This window comes from Tyto alba, unplaced genomic scaffold, assembly GCF_018691265.1.
Source record: "Tyto alba isolate M040663 unplaced genomic scaffold, T.alba_DEE_v4.0 Super-Scaffold_41, whole genome shotgun sequence".
Taxonomy (NCBI): domain Eukaryota; kingdom Metazoa; phylum Chordata; class Aves; order Strigiformes; family Tytonidae; genus Tyto; species Tyto alba.
In genome coordinates this window covers 11,098,221-11,120,168 of record NW_024881317.1, presented here as the reverse complement: position 1 = coordinate 11,120,168, position 21,948 = coordinate 11,098,221, and the positions used below count along the sequence as shown (strand labels likewise).

The 21,948-nt window shown below is 40.7% G+C and overlaps 1 protein-coding gene across 1 annotated transcript in view; it reads right to left on the bottom strand.

The window, feature by feature from the left end:
- HDGFL3 (HDGF like 3) overlaps nucleotides 1-21,948 on the bottom strand; it is a 38,939-nt gene that overhangs the window by 8,533 nt on the left and 8,458 nt on the right. Inside the window, exons 2-5 of the mRNA XM_042804370.1 lie at nucleotides 7,012-7,088; nucleotides 3,571-3,709; nucleotides 2,111-2,269; nucleotides 377-523 (exon numbers count right to left, since the gene is read on the bottom strand). Of these exons, the coding sequence (XP_042660304.1) occupies nucleotides 377-523; nucleotides 2,111-2,269; nucleotides 3,571-3,709; nucleotides 7,012-7,088 (522 nt within the window). The remainder of the gene's footprint in view (nucleotides 1-376; nucleotides 524-2,110; nucleotides 2,270-3,570; nucleotides 3,710-7,011; nucleotides 7,089-21,948) is intronic.

Here is a 21,948-nt window from a genome sequence, read left to right as displayed (position 1 = left end):
ATAAGCAGGCTCCCACTGTTTAGTGAGCCAAAATGCATTATGCAAACAGTCTGATTCTGCTCTCACATCAATTTTGCATCATTTCAGCTCATGGTTTTCAGTAGCTCTTCTCAGCTGACATCCACGCAAGTGTTGGAACAAAAATAATGCTTATAGTATCTTTTTTCATTCAGTTGTTTCTCTAGAGCAAAATTTGGGCCAGTGCAGGGACCAGGCCTATGCTTCTGTTCTAGACGCACTGTGAGCACTGAAATGCAATGTAAAGAGATCCCATGTGGTATGCACAGGTCACTGCAATGCAGTGCCTTTCACCCCTAGCTCCAAAGCCCCCAGTAGCAAACTGCATGGGAAGTGAATGATATTAACAGAAGATTACCCCTTCACTGGTTTTCTGCAAATCTGAAGAAGTGTTTCTTGTGTCATTGCCTGCGTCCCCAGCATCAGAGCTGCTCTTATTTTCTTCCTCTTTGCAGTCCTTATCATCTTCATCTCCAGGAGATTTCCGTGACTGCTTGGAGGATTTCTAAAATGATCAACAACAGAGTTAAAAAGTAAAAACTGAGCTTCAGTCATAAAAAGACACTTTTGAAATGTATGTGAAAAGCTGTCTGATCATGCAGTTCCCTGCTCAGGGTGAATACTGGGGAGGACATGTGGGGTGAAAAACATTTTTCAGGTGAAGTAGTTGGAGTTACTGACATCAATGAAGCAAAAGGAAAAATTCTGTGTTCTACACAGGTTTGCAGCACAATTGACTGTAAGACAGATACAGTAATAGGAGATGGGTATTAGTGTTGGGTCACCTGTAGGTTTTGTTAGTTAATGAAACAGATGGTGCCAGCTTGACAAAAGTTTTGATTAAACACAGAGATGTAAAATGAGAATAACATTAGCAGAGCTGCTTTCCATACTTTTTTTTAGTGCTGTCAGCTTTAATATATTAACATTAAAGCCATGTGGAACCAATATATCTTTTCTGCTCCCTTTATGTTATGCAATTCTACAGTACAAAAGGATAAATTGTGGCATTAAGCCACCATTTTCCTAATCCTCTGTTTTCCCAGAGTCTTCTGGAAAGAAGATGGTAGACCAGACCTGAATTTCTAATGTAAAACACACAAAGGGGGTGAAATTACTTAATACATTTTGTTTGGTGGATGAACCACGAAAATTCCTGCTCTCCTTCAAATTAAGCCTGGATCAGATTGTTTGCTTGCTTCTTCTAATTTCATTTAGTTTTCACTTTCAGAGAAGAACACCAATGTGAATGAATGTGACTCTGCTACACTTTCCACAATTTTTTAAGCAAAGTACAGACCTAGAGGCACACACGGAACTGGAAGAAGCGACTATAATGTTGCTCCTGCTTTCACCCAGGTGACAGAAGCGTATCTGAGCCCAAAGTTGTCACTACCCAGGTGATTATGTTCACCAGCCATTATGAGGCTGTCTGAGACACATTAGTTAGCTTCCTCATCTACACTGTTACTTAGATATTAACAGGGCAGGTAGGTACTACAGTGCAGGTCTTTTATCTATAAACTGAGTGCCCTACTCCCTGCCTAATGAATGAGTTCTTCTTCTCGCCCATCCTGTATCCTGCACTGAAGTATTTTACACTCAGCTACAACAGGAGCTGCTGAGCACATCCGACCCTACCATATCTTTTAGCATGGCATCTGCGGCACTTGCACTGGAGATGGGAGAGGGAAGCTTGAATTCTCCTGGGCAGGCACCAAACCTGAACTCATGCCTCCCAGCAGGCACACTCCTAAGGCTTTTTTTTGATCTTCATGGCAAAATACCTATCAAAGATGATCAAACCTATCAATCCATCTTTGCATAGATTTTCTTTCCAGCCCTTCTGAACTCTTTCCCAAACTTTCACCTCCTTCTCAAAGTGTGGGCCCTGGAACAGGGCAGAGTATTTCAACTGTTGTCTCGCCAAGGCTGTCTACAAAAGCAAGAGCACTTCCCTTTGCCTGTCTGAACACCATCGTTATGGTACCGGAATCAAAATGCTAAAGAAGGAAGAACAGATTGCCATGACGTGGACAGTATTCTCATTACAAATGCACATGGGTAACAATGGAAAAACTCAGAAAGTAACCTTTGAAGTGTAGGATTTTTTCCGTTTTGAGCCTGCTTTTTCATTCTTCCTTTTTCCTTTTCCATCCTCTTCTACCCGATCACCTTCTTCCTCACTGCTGGCATCTGCTGTATTTCCTCCTTCTCCTTCAGTTTCTGATGAGCTCTGTTGCTGAATTGCCTTTGAAGTAACAACAAGAATAACAATAATAACATAAACAACAAAAATATCACTAAAATCTATTATTTAATTTTCATTCAGTATTGAAGATAGAAATACTGGTAACAGACAGCTTACACCCGAATCACTATTGTCAGGAAGAACTCAGGTTATTCTTGCAATTATCAAGAAAATGGGCTGCAAAGGCGATTTTCTCAGTCACCACTTGAAAACAGTTATCAGATGCAGATTCTGAGATAGCATGTTCTGGAGTTTACACAGAAACAGAAGATCTGATAACAAAAATGTGTTTGCCAGAGAACTAAGGGCTGCTCAGTGGTCAGACCTGGCATTCTCTACTTTGGGCAAAACTATGGAAACTTTTAGACTTTGGCTGCAATAGGAGACACTTATTCAGGAGAGAAGATGGCTGATGCAAATCCCTGCAAAGGGCAAGATCTCTGTGCTAGGAAAAAGCAAACACTGACCAGAAGGTTGAGAGCTCTCTGACAGTCCATCTCCCACAGACTATTCACTAGATTTTTTTTAAATCGCCAAGTGTATGCAAAACATCTGTAAGGCTGAAAATATGAAACAGGAACTGAGAGGGGCAGCAGCTTGTCTGCAGGTGGTCTGGTTTGTAAGGTTTTGTGCTAATAATGTAATAGGTGTTTGCCTTCTTTTGGAGGTGATTTCTGCCTTCAAAGGACCACATTTTTTTAATGAGAAAAGTTCTTCGGTTTTATACAGCCCACCAACTACTCTTCTCTCCCTCCAGCTTCACGGACTTTTTGCTCCGGACATCCAACAGGGAGAGCTGTTGCACAGCAGCTACTATCTCATAACAGCAGCTTAAACCTCCACCTTCTCACACCTCACAGCTCTGGCAGTGGTGTCCTACGTGTTATATGTTACCAATATAACAATCAAAAGTGCAGTGACCTTAAGGTCTGTGTAAAATACACTGAATCTGATATAAAAATAAACAACAGAAAGAATAAGTCAGAAATTATTCATGTTTATATTGGAGTAAATAAAACCTTCCATTTTTAATTCAACTAAATCTGCTGCAGAATTTTCCACTTCACCACCCCAGAATATCATAGAAAGCAAAGGACTCTGCAGTATGATTAAAGTTCCGTTTGTCACAGAGTGCAAGACTACAGTTGTGTTTACATTACACAATTACAAAAGCTGCAAAACTTTCTAGCTCCACCAAAACCAGGACCTTCCACATCACTCATACAATGTTTACATTGACAAGAAGTCTTCAAGTAAGAAAACAAGAAAGATAAGGAGGAATACAAGTGAAAGTAATTTACCTGATATCCAGTAAACTTTACTCCGGGGTTGTTTTCTATTTCCCACAGGCCTTCATTGAATCCTTTTCGCTTGTTCGACTTCCCAAACTTATCTTTATATTCTTTATATGGGAAAAGGTCTTTGGGCCCCAGGAATGCACTGCATTTTAACAAAGGTAACATTGCAAAAATTACTCGAATCTCTTCTTCAAAAAAACCCACATTAACAGTGCAAAAGTCTTCCCTATTCTTCTGTTCATTCCACCATTTTTTTTTTTCAGTTTTATTTATTTGTTTGTTTATTTATTTAACATACTGGCTTTGAGTTACTGATGTGAGTCTGATTTAATGGCTGGCTTACCATCCTGATGTTTGATGTTGTAAAATCGTGCTGGGTCTCTCTAGAAACAGCTAAACTGAGTCTCATTTATTATATTAACTACTGCTGGGAACTGGCACTTGAACAGTTTATGAAAGGGATTATATGACGTAATTGCCTGTGATAGCAAGGGAGCAAACTTCCAATCTTATGTGTTACAAATCCAGAAAGGCCTAAAAATACCATATGAAAAGTTAAGGCATGTGAGGAGTGCCTAGAACCCATAAGCCACAACTTATCCCTTGTACTACGGGACAGAAAAAGCAGTGGCATTTATTATTATCTATACAGTCAGTAAGCCTGGGAGTTTCTTTCTTGGAATAAGCCCCCTTCACATGCTAGATTCTGTGCAAACACAATAAAAATACTCTCTTTCCCAAAAATCTTGTAATTTCATATAAGGCAAGAAACAATGGGTGAATATAGGCAGATGAGTAATACAAGGAAACAATGAGACACATAGGGTGCTTGTGGCCAAATTGGTTTTTAGACAGCACAGCAAAGGAGGGATTTTGTGCTCTGCTGCTGCAAAAGTCAGCTGTGCACTGGGCCAACTGATTTCAGGCACAGGCACCACAACGCAGGGAAAACTAATACAAAAAAAAAAAAAAAGAAGAGTGGTGATTTATCCTGCTTTCTCTACATACTTTACAGTAAAATTCTAACTTCTTATATAAAACTGAAAACATAATTTCCTTTTCATTGGGTATCTATATCCAACGTGTTTACTTTGCTCTGTATCATGGTACTGCTATGGCTAATTGTAAGTTAAATTACAAACAGTGAAGGCAAAAACCCCCTATTCATTCCAACATGGAAGATTCTATGTCACCAATGTCCAGAGCTGAGCAAATCACAGTGGCCTTCACTATAATCACTGTCCTACTTTCCTGATATCTTTGCAATCAACGTTAACTCAGTGGTCTCCATTACCATGGGATCGCGGAGCTCCACCATTTCTAACACATTCTCATAACATCACCATGAGGTTGGGAAGGGGCCCTTTTTTGCAGATGGGCTTCTGAGACACAGAGATCTGCCCAAGGTCAAACTCAAACTGACAGCAGAGTATAGAAGAAAACCCAACCCTCTTCAGTCTCAGTTTAATACCTTAATCACAGGATCATATTTCTACCTCTCCGTAAACATTATTTCAGATTAATGCCTGATTTATGTCCTGATTCTTCCCAGCATTTATGAATGTGCAAAGTTTCATTCACTTAAATCAGCCCACTGGCCAAGAGGTTTGCCAGTACAGAGCTAACTGGTGGCTAAAGGCATCAGATGATAAGCCTCTGGGGAAAGAGCTTCCTTTTAACTACACAGAAGACAGAATGGTATCCACACTCAGTTTTCTCACTGAAAAATATCTCAATTATATAATTACAAAGCCAAGAATGCATTTCTACCTGAAAGCCAAACAGTGATTTCAAAACTAACAGATGTCTCGTTAATATTAAAGGCTACAATAGAGCAAGGGATCTGAATAAATTATTTTATCTAGGCTTTTGCTCATACTAGGAAATGTCTCCTCATTGCCAAAAATACATACAAACAGTTCTAATACAAATAACAAAGGAAAACTATGAAACTTACCATGAGCTACCTCAATTTAGCTCAACAGTAATGTATGGAAATGTTTCTACAGACTTTTATGTACAGCAAACACTGAAAAATTGTCTACATCTTTGTTTGAAATATGTTCATTGCCACTGGGAGAGTATAACAGTTTCCACTGCTCTGCTATAAAACTAAGGAGCTGCAATCTACAGTTCATTTTTAACAGTTATGATGCTTTTAAAATTATTAAGGTAGTAACTACAAACTGTTTTCTTATTTCAGATGTTACAGTCAGATGAGTCAACTAACAAAATCCAAAACAAAAGAGATTAGCAGTGTGGGATTCATTCATTTCAGAATAAAAGTGGCCAGAGATCTTTTCTCAAAATGTTTCTCAAGAAAAATGTTTCCATTAAAAAAAAAATGACATTTTGGTTTCTGATTTAAAGCATCATAAGTTTATTTGAACTTAATTCTTTTTAGATTATTTTGTGACAGTAGTAGTAGATCACAATATATCAAAATATCAGGTTGTTTCACTACAGCAGTATGAAGAAATATTTTTAACTACAGAGAAGTGATTTTTATCTTTATTAAGCAGAAACTGCCTTTCAAGATTTTTAAAACAAAATGTACGTATGAGATATGGGGCTTATTATGTTCTGGAATAATGTTAAAATTAAAAAATAAACAATACATTTTTAATAAAGCTTCAGACCTCTAAAATGGAATTTAAAATGTCATCAGAATTCCATTTTTTCTTTTTTCCATTTTTTAAGGAATTCTAGAAAACATGTTGTCTGCAACTGGGGAAAGAAAAGTTTAAAAATGTAAACATTTCATGCAAAATGGAAACTGTGATTTATTTTTTTTAACTACCTCAGACATAGTTTAAAATAGAGACATGTACTTTATAATTTTGAAACTCTGTAGCAATTACCATCAGACCTAACTTACCTTTTCTGTTCTGATTCCTTTCTTTCTCCATGAGCTCAGCCAGCTCAGTTCTTCTATCACTTCTGAGAGTTCCATCCTACAATATCTCTAGTGCAAATCTCACAGGAATGCATATATTTTAAAGCTATGTGAGGACTGTGTGAGGCTCTGGGGTCTGCTTCCTTTTGTTTTACAAACTACCAAGCAAGTTCTCACACAGGACATGAACTCAAACGTGTCCGCGTACAGCAGCCTGATCTCTGCTACCAAGCACATCCAAGTAAAAAATGTTTGCCCCTGCATCTGAGTTCTTTAATAAATTTATGCCAACACTTTTCCTTACAGGAAACACAGGCACTGGTTATTATTTATGCTTAGACCATGTTATACCATCCATGCAGCAGCATTCCCACCTACTTTCAGGTTTCACTTCCATGTATTAATACAAACAAGTTGGGCTCATAGGATCTACCTCTAGGCTCCCAATGGCTTCAGTCAGGATTTGTTCCAATAAAATCAGTACAGATGATGTTAGCTGCACTGGAAGAAGGCATTTTCAAAGGAAAAGATCATGTTCATTCACTTACGTTTCATGAGTCCCAAAAAAGAAGATGGGGTATTTATTTGCTGGAGGCTTCACGGCTCCTTCAGGGAGTTCATCAATCTGTGAGACAGAAATGGAAAAAGGATTATTCCCAAATGTGGTGTCCCTTGTCCAAGAATCCCTACAAAGCCATGGAAGGGCTAGTGCAGGTATCCCGCAGCCCTGTGAGGTACCACTGTCTGCTGGGGTGGGGAAGGGAAGAGGGCTGCTGATTTTTCAGGCAGGCAGGTCATACAAAGTCAGCATATGACAGAAACACTACGGGGAGACAACAGAAGACCAAGGAACAGACAAAAAGTTTTAATGATTTCATGGGCATTATAATACGCAAAGGCAATAAAATCAAGTCTGCTTAATTTAAGTGTTAACTTCAGATGCGGCCTCATCAAAGGCACCGAAGCCCAGAGGGTAATCCTGTCTCACACAGCCACCTAAATAACTTTTGCAACAAATGGGGAACAGATGGTATCTCTGAGACTCTGCAGCCGGAAAACCGGACAATCCCCACCGGTGCTTCCTGGTAGTGATGGTGGTACGCAGTGTAAAATCCAGAACGCATGCCAGGGGGGAGGGCCTGGGACTCTCCTTCCCCTGCAGCACCCTAATAACTGATTTTGGTTACCATTCCCCTCTGTACTCCATCTCTTCTTTCACATTTTATCCTTGCCCTTCTATTTCTCAAGATACAGCTGCAGAGCAGCTAAGGGAGGGATGGTAAGGGTGCTCTCCTGAGATACAGCCAGGGCTGGGACAAACCCCTCAGGCTGAGCAGTGCCTAGAGCCCACCTTCTGATGTCTGAGGGACAGCGTTGGTCACAAGGCAGACTAGGCCCATGACTTACTGTTGTCCATATCTAAACAGAAATAAGAGAGTCCAGGTGGCTACCCACATAAACCAGAAACATGGCGCAGCTTTAAATAAGATCTAAATGCCTGCCTCCCCAGAAATGGCACTTCTGAGCATATGTGGCTGTCTAAAATTGTGTCCAGAGAACTCTCTGGCTAAAAGGGAGCCTAACAAATCTAGATATCTATAGGGCAGCACCAGAACGCAGGTGAATGTCTTGCTGCCTGGGTCTTGGGCAACTCAATCTCAATACAGGCATATCGAGTCCTGCCAAATGTCACTGGAATGGAGAGCAAAGTGCTGACATACCAACGCTATACTAAATCTGCTCCTCAGCAGAGCATGGGGATGGAACCTGCATGTTTTCACTCAGGAGGCCAGGCCCACATGTGCTTTCCTTCTCTTTTCCTGCTGAAGGACCCCAAACACTGAATTCTTGTTGATTAATAAACACCAGATTGTTTTCAAAGGATGTTCTCTTTCACTGTAAAGCATCTGCTGGCTACATAGCTCTCAAAGGAGTACAAGCTTTTATAAGAATTCAAGTCCTTTTGGTCCTTTCTGCAAGGACACCGGTTGGGGACAGAGAAACCAGAGCCACATGTGGAGCTGCAACATCACAGGACTCCTTTCTGCAAAAGAAATGGATGTCTATCTTTTAGGACTAAGCGGAGCATTCTCTGAAGCTAAGCCAAATTAAGGGGATATAAGAGCACTTCCAAACCATTCCCTGTCTCTCTTCTGTGGCATGACTCAGGGGTGTGGATGGTAGAGCTCTGGCACACTGGGCCATTGTCACTGAGCACTCACTACCCAGCACAGTCAGCAGGAGACAATCTGTGATGGTCAGAGGTGTCACATGCCTTGTGGGCACAGCAATTACCCAACTTCTTTTACTTAACAAAGCTAATGAATTGACAAATAAAAGGAGAATCTATTATTTAAAGGCTTATAGAAGGAAGATACACACTGGCAGAAGATGGAAGCATGCATTCACTTTTAGCTCAGCTGTGTGTAAGAAGGAACTGAAACGACATGACAGGCTGTTCGGTGTCCTCTTCATCATCAGGAATACATAGAGGAAAGACTGCCGAAGATAGTTTTTTAGAGCTCATTATTTTCTGACATTAACAATTTATTTTTAAGTGCCCATAACGTGGTTATTTGCTCACTAATTCATCATTTAAATACAGGTATTAGACTATAACAGTGATAAAAAGACTGCAGGGGAAAAACACCGCAACTCACTTTACAAACTGATAGCAAGTCAGGGAGATAGTTTGTCCCACTCCGCAACACTTTTCATGCCTCCTTAAAGATGGAGGTATCTACGTGTCAGACCAAAAAAGGCTGTGCTGGCAGTTTACCAAGTATGGGGGTAATACACCTCAACTGTCTTGATGCCATAGCCATCCTCCTCTTTATTATGACAAGGAAGATGTCCAGAGAGATACCAGACCCCAGAAAAATGTGGACTCCCGTGTCTGAGATGAACAATGTCTGCTGGGACTTGAGTGTGAATCTCATTTGGCTGCTTGAAACACGGCGCCAGCTCTGGGCTGCATTACAGAACACTGCAGTCCAGTTACTGTCTCAGCCCTTTAAGAATTTCTCATGAAATAAAGCTAACAGCTGTAAATGATCAGTAAAGTGGAGGAATGAAGACATGCTTAGCAGGGAATGCTGATCAGAAGGGGATGGGGACCTTACATCACACAACGTGCTATGCTCCAAAGCAGTGAGGATCTTCTCCTAAACAACATCCCAAGCAGAGTTAAGCTTCATGTCACATTCTTTATACTGTCAGCTAAGGAGCAGCACCAAATCGACAAAGGACAGCACACACATCTGTCATGCAGCTCACCTGCTCCCCATTTCGTGGCATATTTCTTTATTCATCCAAGTATTCCCTCTGACTATGTATCATCACAGGAAACCATAAAAAAGCTTTTCATAGATTTTGAAAGTTGGCATACACATAAGAACACATGCAGTATAAATCTGCACTAAACAGCTCAAGGATAGACCATTAATGCTCCCACTCCAACATTTCATTGTGCAGCTCAGGTCAAGACTTTTCTTGCCTTCACTGATTTTGCTGTGAGCTCCCCAGCTCTCAGGCTTATGTCGCTAGTACTGTAATGAGGTTGAATATGAAGTGACAGTGCTATCTTACAGCCATTTAACTCCGTGGCAAAATCTCCAGGGAATTTAGCGAAGGATGAGACCCTCTCCGCCATTAGGGAAGACCTGTTTCCTTTTACCTGTTTGACTCGAATCCCTGCATTAGAGACTGCGAGGAGAGCTTTGCACAGTCTACCCATTCCCAGCAAAACCACCTTAGCCCTCTGTGAATGCTGAGCCCCTAAGTGCTTATTTAGCTGCAGAACAACCCCAGCACTGCTTAACGATTGCTGCTGTTTTGTAGCAACAGAAAGCAAGCAGTACAAGCAACCATACTGCAGCCCCCTGCTGCTGCACTCAGTCACAATTTATTCCCATCCTACAAGATGTTTTGGTTAAATATGCTGAAGATTTGGATCTGATATTTTTCCCCATATCAGCAAGATCAGACAGAAAGAGAGGGAGGGAGAGAAAGAGAGTGAGCATGTGAGCACAAGAGCAAGAAAAGCATCACTGCTTCGAATCAGGAACAAAAGAGATAAGTGCACCCATACTAGGACACAGTGTTGTAGTTACAGAAACCTCACTAATGACTAAAGTGTCTGTCTATCAGAGAGCCAGACTGCGATTGCATTTTGCTCCTGGAAGGAAACAAACAGATTCTAAAGAATCCGTTATAACCTGCAATCAAAGAGGAGATCCATCCCCTCCTGAACCAGAGCAGATAGTGAGCTGGAGCTTGCTGCCACAGAAATCAGTGAGAGCAGTGCATGGCGTGCAAATCTGATACGTGCATCAGCATCATCATAGGCAGCCGCTTCAATTATGGCTAAAATTAAAGCAGGTGGTTTCAGATTTCGAGTTTTATCCCCTTTGCTCCCGTTGCTGTCATCTGCTTAATGAATAACAATTGCTTTCTTTTTGCACAACCTCAGCAGAGCTGCACTCCCCAGCATTTGTTTGCCAACCAAGCAGCAGAGCTTTAAAGACGTAACTGTGCTTTTTTTTTTTTTAAATCCTTTTTTGTTTTTGTTTTTTTTTTGTTTTTGTTTTTTTTTTTTCCAGTAGACAAATGCCAGGCTTCTAGGGTCAAGAACACTGAACATAAAATTCAGCCTGGACCTCTCAAACCAGAGCAGGGCTTTAGCAAATGGTGTTGCTAGGGTATAGCAACGAGCAAGCAAGAAATCTGCCTCCTTACATTGCAGTTTACCGGCTAGGATGTATATGCAGCCCAAATATTTTGCTGTCAGTGGTGCTCAGTAATTGCTGACTTCTCAGGTAGTATTTCCAAGTGGTTGGTTCTCACAGGCTGGGGTTTGGCAGTACAAATACTGCAACACTTTCTTCCCAGTTGCCATGAGGTTAGGGACCCTCGGGAGAGGGGCACTGCCTGGGTGGGTTGGACTGGAGCTGCAGAGCCGTAGCCCTGTGAGGAGCACAGCGCAGAGCTACCCTCCAGGAACAACAGCGGCTCCCAGCAGCACAAATCATCCCCGTGCCTGCCTGTGGGATAACGTGGCATATTCCAGGCAGGCGGAGGAGCTCCCTGGGAGGGCTGGTGCAGAACCGGGGGAGCTGCACCCCCCCTCCTGCGTGTTCTGCTCCGCAGAGCTCTACATTCCCTGCAAAATGGGAAACATGTCTCTCCGAGCCACAGAGAAAACAGCAAGCTTTGTCTCTCTGCTCGTCTGTGCAAAGCAGCTTTCTGTGGAGGTGTAGGTTATTGCAGCTGTCAAGAAAGGGGCAGTGCTGCCCATCAGTGTGAAGGGCATCCCAGATGCGTCTTCTTCCACTTGGAGGGACAGCAGGTGTCAGGTTGTGGGGCTATCACAAAATCTCTGTGCTGTGGATAAGCTGCTGTTCAGAAGCAGGAATTCCAGGCTGTCAGAGTGGCTTTCGGACCAGACTCTGTTCCATTATGTTCCAACAGAATTTTACACTAAAAAATAAAAGGTATTATGCAAAAAATACTTATCAGGTTCATGTGTACAGACCAGAAAGCTTTACTTCAGCATGCAGAGACGCTTATGTGGGCATTGAAAGCACAATAACAAGTCCTTTTATTTTGCAAAAAGAGGGAATTAAAACTGCAGAGCAGTGATCACTGGTTGTTTTGACATACTGTAAATGCCTTTGATTGGCAAAAGCACACAGAAGCATTTCAGAGATCAGTATCTCCCACTGAAATCCCTGGAGTCACTGCACAGCAGTCGAGCAAAGGCCTATAGTATTTTTGCTGGAAAGTGGTTCAAGTTGATTATTATTGCCCAACACATTCAAGCAGCTTGATCTTCTGCAGTTAGCTTATTAGCAAAACTCTCGATGGATAAAAGCAATACTCTTCAAAATCCATTATTAAAATAGGATATTTTGCTTTTCTACATTTTTATTCAGATGGATTTAATATGCTTTTTAATAGCTAATGCTACCAGGAGTCAGCAATACAGCAGCATCTTTTCTAAACCATTATTTAAAATACTGTTCTGTAAAACGTAAAATATTTTTTTTCCCCAGAGGATCCTAAAATGTAAAAAACACAAAAAGAAAAGAAAAAAAATTTCCAATCTCCTTCAAGCTAAAAACTGTGACTCAAATTCTGTAGTACTTAAATTGAACAGCAATCCAACTAAAGCTGATTGGAGACTGCCAATGTTTTCTCATTTATCAGGATTAGATGATATTTGAAGCAAAGCACAACTCCTTCCCTGATGTACATCACATACTAGAACTCCTAGTGTGGAATGCTGGCATATGCACTTTTTCACCCATTAAAAAAGATAACCCTGTGAAGGGTGAGACTAGAAGCAGAATCCAAGTTAATAAGGTGAAATTGCACAGCTACAAAAGTAAAAATTAAAAAAGTCTCTGGGCATGCAGGAGTGCCACCAGCAAAAACAAAAAGCAAAACAAGATTAAAAACAGCAGAGCATACTTCTGAGCACTGCTGAAAATGGCTGAAGGGTATCCTGCAGACAGCCAGAAATGACAATATAAAGACATCAATCCTCCTTTTTTTCTGTGTATGCTCAGGACCTCAACGAGATAGAAGACAATGAAGGGTTAGTTGGAGTCCAAACAATGCTGGCAGGCAACATCTCACTAGGAAAGATCAGCAGTCTTGCAGCTGAGTTCAGCCCCTTTACATCCTTAATTAGCAGCATATTTTTAAGACAGAAAGTTGAAATACACTTTCTGCAGAGCTGCTTTAATCTTCAATATGAAAATGGGGCCAAAGTTTAGTTATGCGTGACTGGTATCTATATGCATGACTTTGTAGATAACAGATCTATGCATGTGATTCAAGTCCTCTGTGAGCTTTCATGGCTGGTGGACTGTCAGAGGAGGAGACTCCAGGGCTACAAAGACCAGTCCTGTCTTTGCCACTGGCCTCTGTGATGGCCACATCTCTGCATCTCTTTCAGTCTCACTTTTAACAAATGGGGACTATGGTACTGTTCTCCTTATAAAGCACTTGAGGTCCACTGCTAAAATGCTAGGTATTACTAATAACAAATACTTCCCTCTCTGTCAGAGGAGGATTTCAGGTCACCAAAATATAATCCTCTCAGGGAGCACACCCCAAAGTTAGACTGCTGCAAAAATGCTCCATTTTCTCCAAATGAAGTGTTTCCCTGACACTGTGAGTAAAGCAATGGTGTAACCACTAAGATTTTTTTTTTTCCCAGTCTGTTCCCTAAGGAAAGGAAAGGATGTGATCACACTATTTTCAGTGTGACTCTTACCTGCAATAACTCAGGGATACATCAGACAATTTTGCCAAACCAGAGAAAAGGAGAAAGGCCAAAAAGATATTAAGCTTCCCCATGTTTTGTGATAAATAGGCTGTCCATCAGAAGATGGACAGACAAGTAGTCCATATGCTGAGAGACAGCTTGCAACGCAGGCTCAACTAAAACATCAGACAACAGGGAATCCATATAAAGGCAAGCCAGAAAAAATAAACTTGTTAAGTTTCATGGCTCACAAAATTACTTTTTATTTGTGGATGGGTGGGGAGAGGTTGTTCATTTTCAACAAATATTGCCAGCTCTGAACTATTTTGTGTTTACTTTTCTTCCCTTTAAGCATAGTGAAGCTTGATTCTCCTTTGTCTGAATTATTCCTCAGAGATCAAAATACTGTTTGCAATGTACATCCACCTGGGCAAACCATAGCGAGCCCACTAATACCAAATGAAAGCAGTTCCTGATGACAGAATCTGGTTATCCTACTTTATCATCTTACTACAAATATTTTTGTCTTGAAATATAGAAGTGTGCAAGAAATGCACATACAAAAAATGTGTTTGGAAGACATACAGCAAATGAAAACTGATTAACCAGTCAAGACATTAACAAATGGGAAATCTAGGGACTACACATTCACGGACACCGTATTTCTCTCCCGTCACTCTCTTCTCATAAGCCAAAGGGACATGAAAAGTCGTATCATCTTCCTCCCCAAAGTGCTCAGATAAACCCTGCCACCTTCCGTATCACATCTGCTAGGAAGACTGGATGAATGGTGTAAGAATTCATTAGGCTGAGGAATGTTTTTTGGCCTTCCAATATTTACACTAGAATTTTACTATTTCATTGATTTTGTTTGTTTTTAAGGAAAATGTTTTATTCATGAGACAGAATTTTTTGGCCAGTCAACTTGATCAAAACCTTTTCAATCAGATGCAGCCTGCGTAGAGCACTGACATTTGGTCAAATATACACTACCAAATTTTATACTCAAGGCTCATCTGTTCCACAGATCCAAAACCCCATATTCCACTGTTCAAGCTGTTACTAAAAGAAGTGTTGCGCTAGCCCTTATACTCGTATATACTCATATTGGCACACTTAAAGCCAAAAGGTAAGCAAATTTCTGGAAAATTGCAGTCTCGTAGACTTGGCTGGCTTAATTTACTATTTCTTTTCCAATGTAATTTACTTCCCCAGAAAGTCAGTTAAAAAAATTGGATTGGCACACTATTCCCAGGCTGATGAATACTGAGCATCCCTGTGCAGTATTTGGTCCAGCTTCCCACGAAGTACACAAAACCCTGTTGACATTAAAGCCTGAGGATAAAATTGTTTTGAGTAAGGAAACATGATCAATGGAGACTGCAGGCCCCAGAATATGAACCTCCAGTTTGCATCAGGTGGACACAAACATACTAGAGACGAACAAGGGAACAATCTGCTTCACTTGCTGAAGCCTGCAGGCTCCTGCTAGGGAGGACGCAAGCTTGACACTCTGGAGGTTGCAACTATCATCTGGGCCTTCGGGTACAGAAAACCTTCCTGCTTGTCTCCTCTGTGACCCATTTTGTTACCATCAGCTGTAGCTAAGGAGAATAATATCGGGGGACTGAAGCACTCCTTGCCACTGAACAAGTACCTGCTTACAAAAAATGCTTACTGTTACAGGACAAAAGAACACAAAATCTTTGTCCCTTAAAAGCACTAAACATTTTTAGTGTCCTGCAACCCTCTGAGGTTTGGGTGCAGCAGTAGAGATGAGACTACATGAGTGTCCTGACTAGTCCTCCAGAGGGAATGGAGACACAGCTAAGCATGTATTTGTCTTCATTACATTGCTCTCTGTGGACCCACAGACCATAAAGACTCATGGTCTTAAATACCTGAGTATATGTGTCCACACGAGAATATCTATTTGTAGGATTTAAACAACTTCTTCAAAACATAAACTTCTGTTTCACAGTATCACAAAATAATTTACCTATTGCCTACCCACTTTTTTGCAGGCACAGGCAGCCTGCACCGGCTGAGCTGCACACACAGCACAGAAGCCATACAAACGGATATCTTCTGCAGACACCAAATGTGGGGGAGGTCCCTGAGCAGACCCTGTGCCCTGGCACTGAGGACTGCAGAAACATGGGCATGCTCAGAGCACCAAATCATGGCACTCAGGGGCCTCACGTGAAAACAGTGGACTGGGATTCTTCATCAAGGGAGATGCCTCGGTCCGGCTTTTGGTACTATGGGATAAGTATAATCACCAAGCACCACCAGCACACAGGCCAATTATTTTGTTGTGATGCAAATAACATGTACAACAACAACATGTACACAATCTGGGGGGAATGAGAAGCAATGAAATCTAATTGCAAAGCTAATGAAATGGAGTGATGTGCAATAATTTTTCAAAGGCAGGTTTTCCTGTTTACTCTGCTGACAAAGTGCGAACTTGTACCTGCAGAAGAGCTCAGTGTCTGTAGAAAGCCTAGGGTCGTTATAAACCTAACAGCTGTCTGTAAATAATTGTTTCCATTAGTCCCGCAGCCTTAGCCACCATCTATGGTACAAAACAACCAATTAAACCAGCAGAGTATTCTGCTAAAATGGAACTTTTGCTTGTGTGGACTGAGTTGCCAAAACCATGGAATGAAAAGAGATTCGTGGAGTCAGAGTGGCCTGTGTGCAGCACTTGGATCTAACTTTGTATTTTTACTGGGTTTGCTTTCAATCTCTGCTCAGATTTCCAGAAGCTGTCATTATGGTGTCAAATACCTTCTTTGCAAAGTCCCTCAATCTAGGTTAAACTCTTAGGAATTTTAATCTGTCTGCCTAAAGAGACTCAGGAACGAGTTTTTCCAAGCCAAATCATACTCCTTCCCCACCTGCCTGTTTTTCTGCTTCCAAACCTTGGAATGAGAGTTTTCATTTAGTTTTGACCAAAAAGTAATATTGCTGAAATTTACTTAGATAGTCCCTAAAAGATTAACAACCTTATTTATCAAAATTAACATTTTCCTCAAAAAAAACCCCAAAATAATCTCAAGCAGCATCTTACAGGGATAAAACTCTTTATGTAAAAATATACAAAGCAAACTATTAGGTACATGCAGACCTAGGAACTTAAATTCTAATTATTAAATCATGTTAGAAAAAAAAATACTCGAATAATAAAAACATGAAAGACAAAAATATGTATTTTTAGAGATATAAGTGGCATTAATGTCAGAGACAAGATGAACATATGGTAGTGACCAGACGTGCTAGGGATGCCCATTGTTCTAAAAAATATGTTTTACATCAGCAACACTAAACATAAGTTTTAAGCATGTGAGTACTCTCTTTTAATTTACATGGATTAATCATGGGCTTGAAGTTGCCTATATATATATACACACACGTATATACTTGTAGGATTAAGAGTTACTTTGTAACATCCCTTCTTTCTGTCCAATAAATTAACTTAAATAGGTGTATGAGGTATGTGTAAATATTTTGTGTTATTTTCAAATAACCTCTCAGAATATGGTGTTTCCATGAACATGAGTTATCAGCAAAACCTAGTGACTCAGCTGCAGTTATGTTACAGAAGTCACAAAGTTTACTCCAGAATCTGCTTTCTCCTGAAAGTCTCTGATTTTATCTAACTTTCCTTCTCTAAACAAGGCTTCTGGATATCACTCTCTCTCATTTCTATACTGGACTTGTAGGGATAATCAGATGATTAATTTTGAAGGAATGATGATTTTAAAAGGATACAGGCTGTCAAGGGACAAATTACACATGTGGAATTGCAATAGCTGTTTTCCTGCATACATTAATATTAAATTTTTAAAACACTCTTTACCTCTGAATAAGGAATGGCATCCATACTAAGCATGGGAACTCAGCACTCTCCCTTGGCAGCTCAATAAAAAATAGCTTTTAAATCAGATTATTATTTTGTTTTAAAAAAGCAGCTGTATTATTCTGACTCATATTGTGCAAATAACTGGGAAAAGACAATTACACATAAAAGAGAACTTGGTTAGTGAGACACATATCTGGAACTAGGAAGGACATTAGGGAACACTGCACATAGAAATTTTTCCTGGGATCCAGATACTGGGTTTATATACACCTCATACAAATCAACAAAATCCAACCAAAAACCTTTCAGTCATTATTTGAAATTTTAATTCTAAGTGTCACTTGCCTTTACTTTTTAACACACTGGTGATGACACATGACATGTCCAAAGCATGCTCCACAACCAAAGAGTTTTAGCTCACACTGCTTCTAATTGTCAAGATCCCCAATTCAGTCTCACCACTCACGATGGTGTCCTTTTTTATAAATCTGCCTTGGGGACAACCCTGACACCCCTGTTATTATACCAAGTCAACTGTATTGCTGACATTTGACAAGCAAGTAAACTAACACTTTCATCTGGCAGCAAATGTTTCAGAAAAAGTATATGCTTCTCAGTAAAAAATTGTTTCCCTTGCTCTCACATCTGCTAAAGAAGCTGGTGTTTCTTCTTAACATATTGCTACTAAAATCTTTATTATTATGGGCTTCTAGAAACTTAATAGCCAGAGGCTTGATCCTGCAAGCACAGCTGGGCATACAGTTTGGCAGCATAAACAAAGCCACTGTCTTTGTATGATCAGATCCCATCCAGCACAATAACATGGCAATTATACTCGCAGGTGAATCCATTCAGTTGTAAGGCAGGAGATGGCATAAAACATCTTCCAAAAGATAAGGAGAAAACATTCACAGCATTTTAATGCTGAAAAGCCCTGTCTGATAAATGTGTCTTCTCTAATCTGTTTTCATCTTTTAACAAGGAATTCTTGTCATTTTACCAGAAGTACCAATTCAAAAAACCTGCTCAGAAAACTGACCCACTCCCTTAACGACAATAAAAAGCTCCAAAGCAGAGTCTCTCAAATAAATGCAAAGAAAACAAAATATTAACAGAGAGAACAAGCTTATTACTGGTGATATATCTTTGCAGACATTAAAATTATAACTACAGGTCTTAATAACTTTATGCTACCTTCTTGTAAAAGCTGTGATAGAAACACTGACTGTGACAATGAAAAATAAAGTTTGCACAAGAGAAATATTTTGAAAAAGAACTCCTGATAAAAAACAGCAAGAGGGGTACCTGAAAATGTGAACATATGCGAGTCACCTGATCCAGACACCATATGAAAAGAATTATCTGTTGAGTTTGCTGCACCACTAATATATTTCAGAAGCCCTGGTATTTCAAGAGGCACTGCAGTAAGGAATGTCATCTTTTATTTTTTTCTTTTTTAAGATGAACGTCTGCCTTCTCCCTTAGGCTGTGGTCCTACTTGTAATGTTTCTACAGGCACGGCAGCGCACATGTAAGCAGTTTTATTGAAATCAAGGAATTTTTATGCAGTCGAACTCATTTGCTGCCTTTGGGACACGGTCTTTAGAGAGCAAACTGCAGACTAATGGGATCGGTACCATCTTCCTTCCTCTATTCTGTAACAAACAGGGCAGCAAGCCTCCAGCCCTGCAGTGGATCTGCGCAGGGCTACTCCTAGAACACGTGGAAATGCCCAAGACCGTGTCTGCTGGAGAACAGTGAAACACATTGGTAATAGTATACTGCTAAGAACACAGGAACCTCAATTCTGCGAACACTTCCACATGTGATTAGAACACTACCTAATTGGATTCCAGATAATAGTGTCTGAAGATATCCTTACAGAAATACAAATTTACACTGGCTCAGATGGAAACAGTGACATCTGGGCTGAAAACCAACTAGCAACTAATTAGTTTAAGAAAAAGATGACAAAAGATGCCACTACACTAGGGCACAGTGCCTGGCATGAGATGCCTTGCTTAGGTATATTCCTTGCCAGGATCTGCCTCACTTAACACCTTCTTGCATGTTCTGGAAGTGGCATCTGGGACAGCAAGCTGGGAACCTTTGCAAATATTAAGACAAAGATAGTCTCTTATGCTCATATGTATGTATGTATAAACATGCCGTCACTTCACTACACCCAGTGATGGTAAAACCAATATGACAACTGACTCACGGAGTCCTGAGTCTGAGAAATACAAGCTACGAGTAAACTGAAATTTAGTTTGCAAAAGGAAAAAGCTAACACATCTGGGAAAAAGGATTTGCAACGTAAGAGAGAGAAAGCTGGAAGCAGCAAAACTACAGGAAGCCAATAGTGGACCACAAGTTACATTTGAACAACCAATGTGCTGCAAAGGTCAAGGCAATATGCAGAAATCCCCATATGCAAACACACATCCTGCCAGAGAGCTGGCAGACAACCCTCACGTGGTGCGACCGCACCCAGGAAAATTATTTTGGCCCTGTGCAAGACATTACCGTACAGACTGGTAGCAAGTTGAAGGAAGCTAAAGAAAAATAAATGGATATTTATGTCAACGCACACACCAAAAAGCAATCAATGGGACTGGAGAGATTGATTTACATACAGTGATGAATAATAAATTATATCCCAAGGAAGAAGGCAGGCCATGCATAAATGGCCTCACTTCTTCTATGGGGTGCAAATCACATCCCTCCATGCCTGCTGGCTCTGGAGTCCCCCTCAGCCACTGTGCTTGGGTGGTCTCTGCACAAGCAATAGGAAAGAGAAAGGCAAAACTTGAGAGGAAGAAGGACACAAAACTCCTTTTGAGACACAGTGCTCTGCTTTCTGGCATCATCTTGTGGTGCTTTGTCAGGATGGCCAACCCATGGCAGATGCTAGTCTAAATGCCACTCCATCGGTGCCTTTCTCCCTCCCCACCACCCCACAGCTGCTGCGACAGGAAGATAATGATATATGCCACAGAAAATGTGACCCGTAAGTACCCTACATCTAAAGTTTTCCCAAAGGATATGTGGATGAGGAGCTGGAAGAACTGCCTCCTAGTTACCAAATACAATAAGTTAGGGACTAGGGTGACAGCCAGGAATGGAGACCTGTATTCTTATTTTCTTCATGTGGAGCAGATTCCAGCTGAGGAAGATATTCCATCCTCCAGGAGTTGAAATAATGGGTTCGCACTATCCCTTTCATGGAGGCTTTGTAAAATATAAGTTTTTTGGAGCCAAAGAAAAACTAGCAAAAAAAGAGCTGTTTGTATCCAATGGCTTGCTATGCAAAATGCATACATTTATCAAGTGAAGGACAACAACTCCAGAATTGTTTTTTGCAGCTATAGCATTTACTTCTCTATCTGTACTTTCATGCTTCTTCCACCTGGATTGCATCTACAGACTGATGCTACATATCTCTGTAAGGTCACTCCCTACGTTATAATTAAGTTTCAATATGCACTTATATTTAGTACATTTAGTAATCCAGCCTGGTGTGGGATTGATTCCCAGAAATGGCTTGCATTATTGTGCAACTGTGTCTTGAGCTCTCCCAGACTTAAAGTTTCTTCTGCTCCTTGCCTCAGTGTGGTTTTACTGTCCATGTTGTAAGTGGCTTCACAGGTAGGTGCTTTCTAAGCCCAACAAGTACAAAGTTACTGACTTTAAAGGCTGACACACTGTTTCCTAGTTGACATCAGTGACATCACAGTGATACTTGCAAGGTCCCTACAGTCCTGAGTTTTCCTTCCTCCCTGGCCCTATTAATTCTGCCATACATAGGATACTTTGTTAACTGATGGTCTTTAAGAAATTCTTTGGTGCATGGTATTCCTCGCCCTGTTTTCCCTCTTTTGTTACATGATGTCTTCTATTCAAGCAGCCAAACTAGAGCTGGCAAACAGCCTCTCTCTAGGTTTTTTACACATTGCTGCAAGGCAAAATAAACAGTTGTTTCCAGTTTGCATTTTTGGGGCTACAGATGTATGCTAATTATCCTTTCAGTCTACTAATGGAAAACTGAAAGAGATTTAAATGTACTTCTCTAAGGCAGAGACCAAAGTCTATGGACACCTGTCCTCTCTAACACTGGGCTTTGTGCTACCCAGAGCACAGTACAAGGTTGTTTCCTCCCTTTATGTTGACTCTGAAGGCATTTTCAGATTTCAGCAGGGCTTTACAAAAGGCCAGCAGACAGAAATGAAATCCTTCTGAAATTCAAGAACATTTTGTGTCTTTCTGGAGCAGCGATGATGCCAAGGATAATATTTAGGTTGACCTGAGACCATTTGAAGGATGGGGAAGTTCATAATTGGGCGA